General features: G+C 40.5%; 1 protein-coding gene across 1 annotated transcript in view; it reads left to right on the top strand.

The window, feature by feature from the left end:
• The first annotated feature begins 274 nt into the window (after nt 1–274).
• Nucleotides 275–18331, top strand: part of LOC126076882 (cytochrome P450 2U1) — a 34774-nt gene continuing 16717 nt past the window's right edge. The window contains exon 1 of the mRNA XM_049885562.1: nt 275–870. Coding sequence (XP_049741519.1) covers nt 381–870 — 490 coding nt within the window. The 5' untranslated portion in view covers nt 275–380. The remainder of the gene's footprint in view (nt 871–18331) is intronic.

Below are 18331 nucleotides of genomic sequence, written 5' to 3'. Positions count from 1 at the left end.
GTGTTGCAAGCGCCCCTGCCTCGTGCGGTCACCACCGACCAGAATCCAGAGTCAGGGGCGCAACCCGACTTTGGAAGGAAACTTTCAGATTGCGCGCCCTCCTTGCCTGAGGATCTCTTCTGCCGGGTTGCGGGCACGTCCCCGGGTTCCGCTCGGACGTCGCTGATTGGAGAAGGCGGGGAGAATGCTGTGGACGCAGCCAATCCGGAGCGGTGTCGCTGCTTGCCTCCGGGCGCCGACCTTCTGCGGACTTGGCAGCGGATGGCTGGGGGCGGGCGTCTGCGCGCGCGCCTCCTAGTTAGAGTCAGCCAGAATCGCCCGGCCGGCACACAATAACAAAAGAGCCGAGGGCTGTGGGTGCGGAGGCCTGAGCGCGGGCCATGGCCTCTCCGGGGTCGCCGCAGCCCCCCGCCGAGAGTCCACCCTGGCCTCTGAGCCTCCTGCGCGCGTCTCTTGGGCTGCTGCGGCTGGACCCTACCGGCGGCGCGCTGCTGCTGCTCGGCCTGGCGGCGCTGCTAGGCTGGAGCTGGCTGCGGCGGCACCGGACGAGGGGCACGCCCCCTGGGCCCACACCCTGGCCCCTGGTGGGCAACTTCGGCTACGTGCTGCTGCCGCCCTTCCTCCGACGACAGAGCTGGAGGTACCGCCAGGCGAGGGCCACAGGGATGGAGCCCGCGGCCCTGAGCCCGCAGGTGCTCCTGGCCCAGCTAGCCCGCGTGTACGGCAACATCTTCAGCTTCTTCATCGGCCACTACCAGGTGGTGGTCCTCAACGACTTCCACAGCGTGCGCGAGGCCCTGGTGCAGCAGGCTGAGGTCTTCAGCGACCGCCCGCGGGTGCCGCTCATCTCCATCGTAACCAAGGAGAAGGGTGAGCGTGGCCTCGGCCGCTGGAGCCCTGGGGTCGCGGGCTGCGTGAACGTGCGCTGGGGCAGCGGTTCCAGCCGCCCCTACCATTCGCACACACCCTGCCCCCCTCACATCTGCATTCTGTGCCAGAGGTTCCTGGTGATGGCTGTAAGACCCCATCGAGCAGTGATGGGTGCATGACTTTTTCAGATTCCTAGATCAGAAGCAGGAAACCCACCGGGAAGTTTAGGGAAGATGATGTGAAGCCAGGTGCCATCCTTCCAGGGGTGTAATTCTCCTTTCCAGAGCTAGGCTTCACTTTTCAGGCTGTGGCTCCTGGGGGGAATTTTGGCCGTTTTGGAAAGAGTGAGGAATCTTCTTTCACTTTGTGAGTTCTGAGTGCAAAAGTTTAAGGTGATCTCAGCCCAATAATAGATTGGCTTACAAAAATAAACAGTATAACTCCTGAGTAATGTGCTCCCTTAAACTAACTATATGACACCAAACGGTCAACGTTTACCCAAAAGCAAAGATGAGAAAGCAAGGAGAGAAGGGAAGCTAGATCAGTGGAAACAAACAGAATGGAAATAATGACAATGCTGACCCAATGTAAAAATCGTAACCACAGCACAGAATAATCTGTATAAAAATTGTTCACCACCACCCACTCCCATCTAGTCGATTCCCACTTATAGTTACCCTATAAGACGGAGTGGAACTGCTCCATAGGGTTCCCAGCACTATAATCTTTACAGAAATAGATTCCTACATCTTTCTCCCAGGGAGTGGCCAGTGGCGAACTATAGGCCTTTGGTTAGCAGCCCAACGCCTAACCACTGTCTGCCAGGGCTCCCTCCAATAAAAACTGTAAAAGGGGAAGCTAATTTGTTGTGTAAACTTTCATCTAAAACACAATAAAATATTAATAAGAATAAGAGTTTAAGGGGATCTTTTCCCATAAGATAGAAAGTCCAGAAAACATGCTAGGAGCCTATTAGCAAACCTAATACACTGTGCTTCCTGTTTAGTATGGGAGACTAAGTTGGGTAGTTTCAGAGCCTGGAAAACGTGTTGTCTGCGTTGGAAAATCAAATTTAACGTTTCGCTAACCCTTTTTTTCCTTTCTTCTTCTTTATCAGTCCTCCCCTTTGCCCTGTTGCCTGGCATAACTCCCAGACTTCTTTGTCTGGGTCACTCCTACCCAGCAGTCAGGTGTCAGTTTAAGTGCCTTTTCCTCAAGGAAGCCTTTTTTCACTGTCTCTCAAGTAGATTAGGCTCCTTTGTTAGAGGCAGTTTCATTGCATTGTGTCCTTTTCTTTATTGCAGTTACGAAAACAGAGGTTACCTAATTTTGTAACCTTTGGCCTAGATGTGGGTCTTCACCACTAGACTGCTGTCTAGAACAGAGTCATTACCTGTTCTGTCTGGCACACTGTAGGGCTCAAGGAGTATTTATTAACATAAATGAACTGCTACTTCCTGTTTCTGGAACATGGCATAAAGACATCCAGCCTTTTTTGAATCTGATAATGCCAGAGTTTTGCGTACTCTAAATGCCCCACTGGAAAATAAACATCACAGTTTGTAACTCACCCTCTCCATATCTTCATGCATGCTGTTTCTTCTACTTGGAGTTCTTTTCCAGTCTCTTGGCTGCCTGGAAAACTCCTGTCTGCTTATAAGATTGTGCTTAAATGTCACCTCTTTGAGAAGGTGTTCCCTCACACACTTCTTCACCCCGCAGGCAGATGTGAGTTTCTCTATGATATCATGGTTCCATTTGAAGACCCACTTTATCTCTTTCCAGTCAACCAGCAAGTCTAGTCAATTCCTATGACAAATAAGGGAGTCCATGAGTGGTGCAAACATTTAACATGCTCAGATGCTAACTGAAGGTTGGAGGTTCAAGTCCACCCAGGGGTGCCTCAAAAGAAAGGCCTGGCTGTTTACTTCTAAAAAATCAGCTATTGAAAACCCTAAGGAGCACAGTTCTACTTTGACACACGTGGGATTGCCACGAGTCAGAATTTTCTCTATGGCAACTGGTAACTACAAATACATGTCCTACATCCATCCTCTTATCTCCATCGTCACTGCCAGCACCCTCATCCAAGCAACGACCATTTCTTATATGGTACTTCAGAAGCCTTTTAACTAGCCTGCCTCAGGCTACCATGTTTGTCTTCGTTGGGATAGAATGATTTCTCACTTGGCTGAGTCCTTGTCATCTGTCAGGCCTCTCAGGCCAGTTGTCACCCTTCAGTCCTATTTTAGTCACTGTCCAGCACCATACTTTATTTTATTTCATTCATTAAACACTTTGAAATACTACCCCCGCCCTCACTGGAATGTGAGCTGCAAGAGGGCAAGGATTTTATCTTGTTAACCGCTGTACCCCCACCACAAGGCACAGAGCAGGTAATCAAGAAATGAATGGCTGTGTGCATACATGCATCTATTGATACACTTACCGCATTATGTGGCACATTGTGTTGTGTGTCTATCTCTTCCTCTAGGTTTCTTGAGGGTAGGAATTAGATTTGCTTCTTTAAAGTCCTAACATCACAGTGCCCAACTCTTAACACAGCACATAATTTGTCAGAATGGTTCTTTGTGGGTATGTAGTTTCCTCAAGAATCTATAATAAGGCAGTCTCTAAGCATTAGTTGGATCGCTGCTTGTTATTAGATTCCTCTTTTACTTAGGAAAAGGTCCCTGGATGACACAAACAGTTTGCACTCATCTATTAACCTAAAGGTTGGTAATTCAAACCCCCTCCGCAGTGCCGTAGAAGGAAGTCCTGATGATCTGCTTCTGTAAAGATTATAGCTAAGAAAACCCTACGGAGCAGTAGTACTACTCTGTAACACATGGGGTCGCCATCAGTCAGAGTCAACGGCAATGGCTTTGGTTTTTTGGTTTTTGTTTAAGAAAGAGCTGGGAGCCTGGGTCACTTGATAGTCCACTATCTCAACTAAAGCGTTTGTCCCTTCAAGAGACCGAATTTGTTAGTCAGTGGTGCTGTGATATTCTGGTAGGTATGCATTGGATGAATGTGCTGTGAAAGAATTAATGAGAAATTTCTGTGGCTAGTGGAGGTGACTGACGAGAACATAAAGCAAGAACTCTATGTCACAAAAAAATAGTTGTGGACTTAATTTGGAATAGTGAACAAATCATGTGGATAAAAAATATAGATGAAAATCTGTAAGAAAATACATAATGCAGCTTTCTCAAGAGCAAAGAATAAAAGGGAAGAAATGTAAGTTTATTTCAAGATGCCTATCAGAGGAAAAAGGAGTAGACTTTAAGAGTTTAAGAGTAGACTTTGCAGATTAAGAAATGAACAGTGTGACCATCCTGAAGAAGAGAGGCCAGTAGAGTTAAAGGCCAAGCTACTGAGCTCAGCAAGATCCTTGGGGACAGCCCAAGGTAGCTTTGGCTACTGTTTCCAAATGCAAAAGAGTTATAAATGAAATTATCCAGAGACAAGACATGCGGACCATAAGAAAAAAGAGATGAGATAGAAATTATAGGCCATAACATTAAATATTGATTACAAGATATTTTCATAGAGTTTTGCTGCCAGATTGGTAAGGCTAGCAGAAAAGGGGATGTTTCCTAAACAGTGATGTGGATAGAGAGGCTGGAAATAGTCTGGCTTAACACATTTGCCAAAAAGTTCTAGCATGTGGAAAGATTATTTATTATATTTGAGTTTTTCAAAGTCTCATTATCAGACAAATCAGTGTCCTTTTTATGCCCATAAAAACTATATAATAGTGTAGATAGGTCAGAAACACGTACTATATTATACGACCGTGATTCTCACTGATCTACCTGATTGTTTTCCTGGGCAGGAAAGGAAATAAAGTTACAAAGTCAGAGGAAAGGATACTAAATGAATGTTTCACTCTAATTGTGGTTTATTTCTTACAAAAGGTTTGTGCATATCACATTTTTATTATAAAATATTTCAAATACAAAGTTCAGAGAGAATATAAACATTTATCCACACTCAGATTTGCTTCAGTACCATAAATAAATAATAGGTAATATTATTTGGTATGGTTTTCAAAAACTTAACATACATTGTGTACTTAAGAAAGTGTGATTCTACCGCTAGTTTTTGTTATCCAACACTTTATGATTTAACCATGTTGTACAGTATTTCACTGAGTGGAATGTATCACGTTATTTCCCTGTTGATAGAAATTAGGTCCTCTCTAATTTTTTGCTCTTACAAGCTGTGTTGCCACGTGGTGGACACGGTTTGTGGAACAGAGTGTGAAGGCAGAAAAGGGAATATTGACTTGACTGTTGAAACCTGTTACAGGCATACCTCGGAGATACAGCAGGTTCAGTTCCAGACCACTGCAACAGAGCAAATATTGCAATAAAGCAAGTCACACAAATTTTTTTGGCTCCCCAGTGCATATATAAGTTATGTTTACACTATATTGTAGTCTGTTAAGTGTGCAGTAGCATTATGGCTAAAAAGCCAATAACAATACTCTAAAAATACTTTATTGCTAAAAATACTAACCATCATCTGAGCCTTCAGTGAGTGTAATCTTTTTGCTGGTGGAGAGTCTTGCCTTGATGTCAATGGCTGCTGACTGATCAGAGTTTGTGGTTGCTGAAAGTTGGGTGGCTGTGGCAATTTCTTAAAATAAGACAACAATGAAATTTGCCGCATCAGTTGACTCTTCCTTTCAGGAAAGATTTCTCTGTAGCATGCAATGCTATTCGATAGCATTTTATCCACAATAGAACTTCTTTCAAAATTGGCATCAATCCTCTCAAACCGTTGTTGTTAGGTGCCATTGAGTCAGTTCTGACTCATAGTGATCCTATAGGAGAGTAGAACTGCCCCATAGGGTTTCCAAGGATTTGAACTGCCAACCTTTTTTGGTTAGCAGCTGAGCTCTTAACCACTATGCCACTAGGGCTCCTCTCAAACCCTACTGCTACTTTATCAACTAAGTTTATGTAATATTCTAAATCCTTTGTTGTCATTTCAACAGCGTTCGCAGCATCTTCACCAGGAGTAGATTCCATCTCAAGAAACCCCTTTCTTTGTTCATCCATAAGAAGCAACTCCTCATCCATGAACACTTTATCATGAGATTGCAGCAATTCAGTCACATCTCAGGTTCCACTTCTGATTCTAGTTTTCTTACTGTTGCCACCACATCTGTAGTTACTTCCTCTACTGAAGTCTTAAACCTCTTAAAGTCATCCATGAGAGTTCGAATCATCTTCTTCCAAACTCCTGTTAATGTTGATATTTTGACCTCCTCCCATGAATCATGAATGTTCTTAATGGTATCTAGAGTGGTGAATCCAGAAGGTTTTCAATTTACTTTGCCCAGATCCATCAGAGGAATCACAGTTGATTGCAGCTATAGCCTTATGAAATGTATTTGTTAAATAATAAGACTTGAAAGTTGAAATTACTCCTTGATCCATGGGTTGCAGAATGGATGTTGTGTTAGCAGGCATGAAAACATTAATCTCCTTGTACATCTCCATCAGAGCTCTGAGGTGACCAAGTGCATTGTCAATGAGCAGTAATATTTCGAAAGGAATAATTTTATTCTGAGCAGTAGGTCTCAACAGTGGGCTTTCAGTAAACCATGTTGTAAACGTGTTTGTCAGTTTGTTGGATTGTGGTGGCTTACATTTTGCTGTGATACTGGAAGCTTTACCACCGGTATTTCAAATATCAACAGGGTCACCCTTGGTGGATAGGTTTCAGTAGAGCTTCCAGACTAAGACTAAAAATAAGGACCTGGCAGTCTACTTCTGGAAAAACTGGCCAGCAAAAACCTTACGAATAGCAGTGGAACATTGTCTGATGTAGTGCCGGAAGATAAGCCCCTCAGATTGGAAGGCACTCAAAATACAACTGAGGAGAGCTAGCTCCTCAAAGTAGAAAAAGAGCCGACACTTAATGACATGGATGGAGTCAAGCTTTCAGGACCTTCATTTGCTGACATGGCATGATTCAAAATGAGAAGAAACAGCTGCAAACATCTGTTAATAATCAGAACCTGTGTCATGGATTGAATTGTGTCCCCCAAAATAGGTGTATCAATTTGGGTAGGCCATGATTCCCAGTATTGTGTAATTGTCCACCATTTTGTCATCTGATGTGATTTTCCTAGCTCTGTGATGTAATGAGATGGGATTAGTGGCAGTTATCTTAATGAGGCAGGACTCAATCTACAAGATTAGAATTTGTCTGAAGCCAATCTCTTTTGAGATATAAAAGAGAGAAGCGAGCAGAGAGACACGGAGACCTCATAACAGCAAGAAAGAGCATGTCCTTTGAACCTGGGGTCCCTATGCCTGAGAAGCTCCTAGACCAGAGGAAGACTGATGACAAGGACCTTCCTCCAAAGCTGACAGAGAGAAAAAGCCATCCCCTGGAACTGGCACCCTGAATTCAGACTTCTATCCTACTAGACCGTGAGAGAATATATCTGTTTGTTAAAGCCACCCACTGGTGGCATTTCTGTTATAGCAGCACTAGGTAACTAAGACAATATGGAATGTGCATGGTATGAATCTAGGAAAATTGGAAGTTGTCAGAAATGTAATGGAATGCATAAAGATTGATATCCTAGGCATTCATAAGCTGAAATGGACAGGTATTGGCCATTTTGAACGGGACGACTATATGCTGTACTATGTCGGAAATGACAAAGAGGAATGGCGTCGCATTCATCATCTAAAAGAACATTTCAAAATCTATCCTGAAATACAACGCTGCTAGTGATAGGATCATATCCATATGCCTACAAGGAAGACCAATTAATATGACTGGTCAAATTTACACACCAACCACTAAAGCCAAAGATGAAGTAATTGAAGATTTTTACCAACTTCAGCAGTCTGAATTGATCACGCATGCTATCAAGACACAATGATAATTATTGGTGATAGGAGTTCAAAAGTTGAAAAGAAAGGTCGGTAGTTAGAAAATACGGCCTTAGAGATAGAAACCATACCAGAGATCGCTTGGTAGGATTTTGCAAGACCAACAACTTCTTCATTGAAAATAACATTTTTAAACAGCATAAATGGCGACTATACATGTGGACCTCGCCAGATGGAATACACAGGGATCAAATTGACTACATCCTGGAAAAAAGATGATGGAGAAGCTCAATATCATCAGTCAGAACAAAGCCAAGGGCCAACTGTGGAAAAGACCATCAATTGTTCATATGCAAGTTCAATTTGAAGTTGAAGAAAATTAGAACAATTCTAAAGTACAACCTTTAGTATATTCCACCTGAATTTAGAGACCATCTCAAGAAAAGATTTGATGCATTGAACGCTAGTGACCAAAGACCAGACGAGTTGTGGAATGACATCAAGGATATCATATATGAAGAAAGCAAAAGGTCATTAAAAAGACAGGAAAGAAACTAAAGACCAAAATGGATGTCAGAAGAGACTGAAACTTGCTCTTAAACTTAGAGTAGCTAAAGTGAAAGGAAGAAATTGTGAAGTAAGAGAGCTGAACAGAAGATTTCAAAGGGCGGCTCGAGAAGACAAAGTAAAGTATTTTAACGACATGTGCAAAGACCTGGAGATAGAAAATCAAAAGGGGAGAACACACTCAGCATTTCTCAAGCTGAAAATATGAACAAACAATTCAAGCCTCAACTTGCAATATTGAAGGATTCTACAGGAAAAATATTAAATGACACCAAATAACCCAAAACCAAACCCGTTGCCATTGAGCCGATTCCAACTCATAACGACCCTATAGGACAGAACAGAACTGCCCCATAGAGTTTCCAAGGAGCATCTGCTGGATTCAAACTGCCGACCTTTTGTTTATGTAGCTCTTAACCATTACACCCCCAGGGTTTCCGTTAAACAATACAGGAAGCATCAAAAGAAGATGGAAGGAATACACAGTGTCACTGTACTAAGAAGAACTGGTTGATGTTCAACCGTTTCAAGAGGTAGCATTATGATCAAGAACCACTGGTACTGAAGGAAGAGGTCCAAGCTGCACTGAAGACATTGGCAAAAAACAAGGCCCTAGAAATGACAGAATACCAATTGAGATGGTTAAACAAAGGGATGCAGCACTGGAGGTACTCACTGGTCTGTGTCAAGAAATTTGGAAGACAGCTACCTGGCCAACCGACTGAAAGAGATTCATATTTAGCCTATTCCAAAGAAAAGTGATCCAACAGAATGCAGGAATTATCGAACAATATCATTAATATCATGTGCCAGCAAAATTTTGCTGAAGATCGTTCAAAAACAGTTGCAGCAGTACGTCAACAGCGAACTGCCAGAAATTCAAGCTGGATTCAGAAGAGGATGTGGAACAGGGATATCATTGCTGATGTCATTTGGATCATGGCCAAAAGCAGAGAATACCAGAAAGGTGTTTACCTGTGTTTTCTCGATTATGCAAAGGTATTCGACTACATGGATCATAATAAATTATGGGTAACATTGTGAAGAATGGGAATTCCAGAGTACTGTGCTCATAAGGAACCTGTACATAGACCAAGAGGCAGTCGTTTGAACAGAACAAAGGATACTGAGTGATTTAAAGTAAAAAAAGGTGTGTGTCGGGGTTGGATTCTTTCACCATACTTATTCAATCTGTATGCTGAGCAAATAATCTGAGAAACTGGACTATATGAAGAAGAATGCAGCATTAGTTTTGGAGGAAGACTCATTAACAACCTTCAGTATGCAGATGACACAACCTTTTTTGTTGAAAGTGAAGAGGACTTGAAGCGCTTACTAGTGAAGATCAAAGACCACACCTTCAGTATGGATTATACCTCAACAAAAGAAAACAAAAGTCCTCACAAGAGGACCAATAAGCAACATCGTGATAAATAGAGAAAAGATTGAAGTCGTCAAGGATTTCATTTTACTTATATCCACAATCAATGCCATGGAAGCAGCAGTTAAGAAGTCAAACAACGCATTGCATTGGGCAAATATGTTGCAAAAGACCTCTTTAAAGTGTTAAAAAGCAAAAATGTCACTTTAAAGATTAAGGTGCTCCCGATCCAAGGCATGGTGTTTTCAGTAGCCTCGTGTACACGCAAAAACTGGATGATGAATAAGGAAGACCAAAGAAGAATTGATGCCTTTTGACTTATGGTGTTGGTGGAGAATATTGACTATACCATGGACTGCCAGAAGAATGAACAAATCTGTCTTGGAAGAAGTACAGCCAGAATGCTCCTTAGAAGCAAGAAGGGAGACTTCATCTCACATACTTGGGACATATTATCAGGAGGGACCAGTCCCTGGAGAAGGACATCATGCCTAGTAAATTAGAGGGTCAGCAAAGAAGAGGAAGAGCCTTGATGAGATGGATTGACATAGTGGCAGCAACAATGAGTTCAAGCATAGCAATGATTGTGAGGATGGCGCAGGACCAGCCAGTGTTTCATTCTGTTGTACATAGGGTCACTAGGAGTCAGAACCGACTTGACGGCATCTAACAACAACAACATGTTGTAAGCAGATGTGCTGTCATCCAGGCTTTGTTGTTCCATTTAGAGAGCATAGACAGAGTAGATTTAGCATAATTTTTAAAGGCCCCAGGATTTTCAGAATGGTAAATTATCATTGGCTTCAACTTAAAGTCACCAGCTGTGTTAGCCCTTGACAAGAGAGTCAGCCTGTCCTTTAAAGCACTGAATCCTTGAAGTGAAACGCTGATTTCTCCTCTCTAGCTATGAAAGTCCTAGATGGCATCTTCTTCCAGTATAAGGCTGTTTCGTCTGCATAGAAAATCTGTTGTCTAGTGTAGCCACTGGCGTTGATTATCTCAGCCGGGTCTCCTGGGTAACTGCTGCAGGTCCTACATCAGCACTTACTGCTTCAGTTTGTACTTTTATGTTATGGAGACGGCTTCTTTCCTTAACCTCATCAACCAGCCTCTGCTAGCTTTTAACTTTTTTCTGCAGCTTCATCACCTCTCTCATCCTTCATAGAATTGAAGAGAGTTAAGTTAGGGCCTTTCTCTGGATTAGGCTTTGGCTTAAGGGAACATTGTGGCTGGTTTGGTCTCCTATCCAGACCACTAAAATTTCTCCACATCAGCAGTAAGCTGTTTCTTATCATTCGTGTGTTCACTGGAGTAACGCTCTTCGTTTCCTTCAAGAGCCTTTCCTTTGCATTCACAGCTCAGCTGTTTGGTGCTAGAGGCCTAGCTTTTGGGTTGTCTCAGCTTTCGACATCCTTCCTCACTAAGCTTAATCATTTCTAGCTTTCAATTTAAAGTGAGACATGCGACTCTTCCTTTCACTTGAACGCTTAAGGCCATTATAGAGTTATTAATTGGCCTAATTTCAATACTGTCATGTCTTGGGGAATAGGGAGGCCTGAAGGGAGGGAGAGACACGGGGAACGTCCAGTCGATGGAGCAGTCAGAACACACCCAACACTTATCAATTAAGTTTGCTTCTTATATGGGCACAGTTTGTGGTGCCTCAAAACAGTTACATTAGTAACATCAAAGATCACTGATCCCAGATCACCATAACAGATATAATAATGAAAAAGTTTGAAATATCACAAGAAAATTACCAGAATGTGACACAGAGACATGAAGTGAAGTGAGCATATGCAGTTGGAAAAATGGCACCGATAGACTTGCTCAATGCAGGGTCACCACAGACCTTCAATTTACAAAAAATGCAGTATTGCAAAATGCAGTAAAGCAAATGCCATAAACCAAAGTATGCCTGGATGGCTCAGATAGTACCACTGGCAAAGACAGAAGGAAAAAAAAAGGCTTAAAATGTTGAGCGTGCCAGAAACTTGGAGCCAGGGTCAGTAAAGCAAATTGCAAAGCCATAAAAATGGGAAGTAAAAAGGAACTTTGTAGAAGTTTAAAAGGAAGGGACAGATCGGTCAGTCAGTATTGACTACCGCAAAGGAGAACAAGATGCAAAATTAAAGTCGGAACTGAAGATAAATAGAAAGCAAAAGTTCATCTAGGGAATTTGAAAATGTATGAGGAAAACAAGATAATGTGAAGTAAAATAGGTGTTTGAGATAGTTATGTACTCATGTCAACAGGCTGGAATTCCTACCGATAGGAATGCTCCTGTGACCCGTGGAAGGAAAGGACAAATGTAATGAGTAGATGCAATTACTCTGTTGCAGGAGGGAGAAGATGTGTCTGTGATAATGGTAGAATTGTATCAAACAATGTATTTTAAGTAATTTTATTAAAATAGAAATGTATTTTTATTATTAGAAAATATAAGACATGGAAAAGGAAAAAAATTAAATCACGTAATCAACGTTATTTTGAGACAGTCATTTTTATGTACATTTTTATGTATTACCATCTATTTCCTACATGTACATATATTTAAACATGTATTTTCTTCCTTGAGAAGCCCTGGTGGTACACTGGTTAAGCCCATGGCTGCTAACTGAAAGGTCAGCAGCATTTAGTCTTCCCTGAGGTGGGAACATCCCGATTTTTTGGTTACATAAGCCAGTTGGTCTTTTTTGGCTATACTAGCTCAAGGGTGTATTTCTGTCATTCTCAGTCAAAGGAGTTCTGATTTTTGCTTTTGAGATGTTTTTGGTTTTCAGTATTATTACTCTCCTTGGAGTTAATTATTTATAATTATTTATACACTACACATTCATGAATACCATTGGTTTTCAGAGCTAATGGAGAAGATGGCAACAACAGTTGTAAGATGTACCTGAACTTCTTCCAAATACTCCTAATATCCTAAGCCTTTTCTGGCTCCAACACAGGTATTTAGTAAAATCTGGAACCCAAAGCCATTAATTCTGTCCACACTTGTTATCCCTGCCATTCTCAGGCACTGTCTCTTTGGTCACCCTTTTTCTTTTACACTTTATTCCTGTCAACTCATCCTCAAAAGTTCTTGAATCTTTTCCTCTTCTGAGAAGGTTCCCTCCACTCCTTTGCCTTTTCTAAAGCCCTGATTTCCCCTTGAAGGTAGTTTAGCCCTTCTTGAAACACCCTCTTTGACTTGGCTAGAGTTCTTTATTTGTCTAAAATGTGCCTCAACACATCCTCAGCTGACATGGTGCTCCTTCCTCTCTGTCTGCATCAGAGTTCCAGTACACCTACAACATGTAAGTGCGTTATGTTTGTTGGTTTACCAAGTTCCTTACAAGACTCTAAGCATCTTGAGAACAGGGATTGTGACTTTTAAATCTGTGCGCCCTTAGTATCTGACATGTAAAAGACTCTGAATAGATTTTGGAAAAACTGATAGGAAAAAGGCATTTTGCTAGACAACGATATTTCTAAAATACAAGGGGCAAACTATACAAATGTGTAGTTTAAAAGATGGTGAATAGATGAAACAGACCTAACAAAAATAAAGTGCCTTGAGAAAGTGTAGAAAACAGGACAGAGCAGAAATGTCTTATGGGATATCTTAAATAATGAGACCCAAACCAAACCCACTGCCATTACATCGATTCCAACTCATCGCGACCCTATGAAACAGAATAGAACAGTCCCATAGGGTTTCCAAAGCTATAAATCTTTATGGAAGTAGACTGCCACATCCTTCTCCCATGGAGTGGCTGGTGGGTTTAAACCGCCAACCTTTCAGTTAACAGCCATGTGCTTAACCACTGCACCACCAGGGTTCCTTAAACAATGAGAGGGTTAAAATTAGTATCAAATCTTGAAGTAGTGTGAGAGACCACATCTGTCCAAGAAAAAAGAAGGAGGCCCAGCAATACTTAGCCTCTGAATACTCTGCAGCAAAAGACTTGGGTATGGTTAAAGACAGGAAGAGTAGTGACTAAGGTTAGGTTGCCTAGGAAATAGCTTAGGGGCTCTTATTAAACAGAAGGAAAGCTCTGGTTTCAGGATGGATAAAGACATTTCTATTTCTTCTTTGTCTTGACAATCACACAGCAAACCAGAAGGACTTTTAACAGAAGGAGACACTCCTTCCATGATGAAATGAGATATCTGCAATCCTGCACCACAACATCTGAAGACAAAAAGTGGATATAAGTTTGGCAAATGATTTAGCAGACTGGAGGAAAACCACAGCTAAGCATTGACAGGGGAAAACCTGGGGTGTGAGACAATTTACCTTATAGGACCTCAGAAAGGCTCAGGAATTGGAGGTGCCAGTGACCACAGGGGACAGGGTTAGGTTAGTCAGCAATTGTTTGAAATGCACATAAAGTAGAGGTAGACCAGTTCCTTACCACCACCCACCCCTGCTGAAAATAGAAGGTAGAAGCTCTGGAGAGCCTTGGACTTTAGTGACCTCTTGGCTGGACATGCAGGGTAGGGGGCCAGGGAGACCTGGGCTTGCAACATGTGAGATGAAAAGTTGCCTCTAGATAAAGACGAGACTCTTGGGGGGCTTCATTATGAGTGAAAGCATGGATTAGACAAAGAACACACGACAAACCTGGCCACCAGCAGAAGAAAGAAGGAAATTTGTCTGTCGTGGCCTGGAACCTGGCAGAGAATATGTTCTTCTACCCTTAATCTCTGCTGCAACTACTCTTCTTTTAGGGCAAAAGAAGCCATAGACCATGTGTAGATGAATTATTGTGGTTCATTAACTGGCTGTGTTCCACTTAAACTTCATTCATAAACACTGAAATTTGAATTTCATATGATTTTCACATATCAGAAAATATTTTTCTTTTGATTTTTTTCAGCCATTTAAAAATGTAAAAATTCTTCTTATCTCTTGGGCCGTATAAGAACAGGCAGCAGCCTGGATTTGACCTGTGGGCTGTAGTTTGCTGACCACTGAACTAGACTTTGCATGTGCGTGTTAAAAACCTAAGTGTGAGCATTCACCCTCTTTCTTTCAACCTAAATGAAGGCAAGAAAGGAGTGTATGGGGGGGAGGAGGGGAGAGGGGAGGGAAGGATAGCAGGACAAATAGAAAGTTCAAAATTAAATGTTAGAAATAAATTATTAATCATAATAAATGCAAATGGACTAAACTTACTGGTTAAAAGATCGTCAGAATGCATTTTTTTAAAATCCAATTTATGCTATTTTGAAAGAGACATACCTCAAACATAAGGATACAGAATGGTTCAAAATAAAAGGAAGGAAAAGGTTATACCCTTCCTTAAAGAAAATACTTGAAAAAGTGATACATATTAAACAAAATACACTTTAAGTCAAACTTCATTGTCAGGAATAAGGAAGGGCATTACATAACGATGAAAGGAGCTTTTTTTTTTTTAACCAGGAAGATACAGTAATTCTAAACTTGAATGCACCTAACAGCATAGATAGATAGATACTTTGATATATATTCGTCTACATATAGCAAAAATTGACAGAGCTACAACAAGAAATTGACAAATCTATATAGCAAAATATATGAGCATATGTATTTGAATAGTTGAGAGGTCAAGCAGACAGAAATTTGGTAAGGATATATAGATCTGATTCCCACAGTTACCAAGCCTTCTCTAGTGGACATATAAAGAAACCTGCACCCCAACAATTACTGAATAAACATTTCTGTCAACTGTATTTGGAAATTTTATTAAAATTGAACACATGGTAGGTGTCTTAGTCATCTAGTGCTGCTATAACAGAAATACAAGTGAATGGCTTTAAAAAAGAGAAGTTTATTCTCTCCCAGTCCAGTGGGCTAGAAGTACAAATTCAGGGCGCTGACTCCAGGGGAAGCCTTTCTCTGTCAGCTCTGGAGGAAGGTCCTTATCAGTCTTCTCTTGGTCTGGGAGCATCTCTGTGCAGAACTTTGGGTCCAAAGGACATGCTTTGCTCCCAGTGCTTCTTTCCTGGTGATACTAGGTCCCCAACTCTCTGCTTGCTTATCTTTCCTTTTATGTCTTGAGAGAGAAAAGGTGATACAGGCCACACCCCAGGGAAACTTCCTTTACATTGGCTCAGGGAGGTGACCTGAGTAAGGGTGGTGTTACAATCCCACCCTAATCCTCTGAACATAAAATTATAATCACAGAATGGAGGACAACCACACAGTACTGGGAATCATGGCCTAACCAAGTTGATACACACATTTTTGGGGGGACGTAATTCTAGCCATGACACTAGGCTAAAAAGCAAACATTAAATGTCAAAAATCAGTATAATCAACTCAGACGGCAAAGAATCATATAGAAAAAAAATTTTTTAACTTAAAACTGACCAGTGAAAATGCATGCAAACAATGCTTTTGGACAACAACTAAAGTGGTATCTCAAGGCAAATGTAGAGCCTTAAATTTTGTATTAGGATAAAAGTCTGAAAATGAGGTAGGTAGCCAACTTTATATATTAGGAAAATAATAATAGAAGTAAACCTGCAGTATATAATAAAGGTAAAAGCAGAAAGGAATTAAAGTACAAAGACAGGAAAGATCAGCAGGGCTAAAAGTTGTTCTTTGAATAGATTAATAAAATAGGGAAAATTAAGAAAGAACAAGAAATACTACATTTTGCTAATAAAATACAACACTTAGTTGAAATGGACAGTTTCCTGAAAAATATATAACTTAATGTTTTGACTCTAAAAGAAACAAAACCAGAAAGATCTATAATCGTTAAAGAAATTGAACCAGTAATATACAATACACACATGCACACCCAGTTTCACGGTTGGTTTTACCATGTATTCAAGAAACCAATCATTCCAATCATACACAAACTCTTCCAGAGAGAAAGAATACTCTCTGGCTCATTTTAGAAGGCCAGTATATCCAGACAAGTACATGATGAGAAAGGAAATATATAGGCCATTTTTATTTACGAATATGAATTAGAAAAACCAAAACAATGTATTAAGAAACAAAATCTAGCAATGTTAAAAAACAAAACATCATAGCCAAGTTTGGGTTTATCCTCAGATTGCAAAGAAGTCTAATTATCAAGGCAATTTTCAAATTAATCTATAAATTAAATATAATTCCAATAAAAATCCCAAAACCTTTTTTATAGAACTTAATGAATTGATTTTAAAGCTTTTGTAAATGATTAAAGAGCCAAGAATAACCTAAAACAATTTGAAAAAGAACAAGGTTGATATGTTGGGGGGGGGGTGGCCAGGGGGGAAGGAGTGACTTTCTTATTAGATATTAAGACATTATAAAATCTATATCTTATAAAGTAATAATTAAAACAATGTGCTTTAAGTACAGCAATAAACAAATAGACCAATATAGCCAGCTAGAAAGCCTAGCAACTGAGCCACCTAAATAGGAAAGTATGACAGAGGCAACATTGCAAATCAGTGGGGGAAAGGAGAGGCTATTTGATAAATGTTACTTGAATAGCGGGCTACTCTAAATGGAGAAAAAATATATATGAATCCCTGTCTCAAACTTAGCACTCACATAAATTCTTGGCAGATTAGAGACTTAAATATGAAAGACAAAATGTTAAAATTTTACAAGAAAATAGAGAATTTGTTTATGAACTCTTGGTAGGAAAAGGTTTCTTAAATAAGACATACAACACAAATCATAAAGAAAAAGATCGATAAATACCATTACCTTTACATTTGAAACTTCTGAGTGGGTGAGTACATTTTGGGTGTGCTCTCTACTTTGGAGAATAATTTGGCAGTGCCTAGTAATGTTGAAGATAGTGCATATTTTATTACTCAGCAATCTGCTCTTAGCATTGCCTTTAAAATGCTGAGGACATACCATCCAAGGCACAACAACTGGTCTCTTTTCACCTGGCGCAACTGAGGAAGAAGGAGAGTCAGGAATAGAAAGAGGATGTAGAATGTGTGGCCAGTTGCCTCCATGAACAACTGCCTCCTTTGCCGTGAGACCAGAAGAACTGGTTGGTGCCCAGGTACTATTACTGAACATTTTGACCAAAGATTCTATAGAAGAATCTGATCAAAAGGGGGAAAATGCAGAACAGAATTAAAATTCTCATGGATTCCAGACTTTCTGGAAAAATGGAGGCTGGATGAAGCCCTGAAACTATTGCCCTGAGATAATCTTTAAATCTTAACCAAAAATATCCCCTAAGGTCTTCTTAAAACCAAACAATAGCTTAACTAGTAAAAATGTCTGCCTTGAGCATTATGCTCTTTTAAGGTCTATCTATATGGAATCAAATTGGCAACAGCAACTTGAAAGATTAGATAGGAACCTTCGGGGCATTGAGTGTATATTAATGGGGGAAGAACAACTCAGAAAAGGAGGGTGAGCATGATTAGACAACTGGAAGAATGTGATCAATGTCACTGAGTTGTACATGTAGACACTGTTGAATTGGTATATGTTCTGTTGTGTATATTCTCAACAACAAAATAAATAAAATTTAAAAATAAATAATTTTTAAACATTCTTATGAAAAAGTATCAAGTCCAAAGATAGAGCAAATACATTTTCAGGTGTGTAAAATCTTAAGAAATGTATCTCCTATGCATCTTTTATCAGGATACTAAAAAAATTAAAAAAATTTTTTTTTAGTATCCTGATCTTTTATCAGGTTAC

This window comes from Elephas maximus, chromosome 5 (assembly GCF_024166365.1).
Source record: "Elephas maximus indicus isolate mEleMax1 chromosome 5, mEleMax1 primary haplotype, whole genome shotgun sequence".
Classification (NCBI taxonomy): domain Eukaryota; kingdom Metazoa; phylum Chordata; class Mammalia; order Proboscidea; family Elephantidae; genus Elephas; species Elephas maximus.
This window is presented reverse-complemented; position numbering and strand designations above follow the sequence as displayed.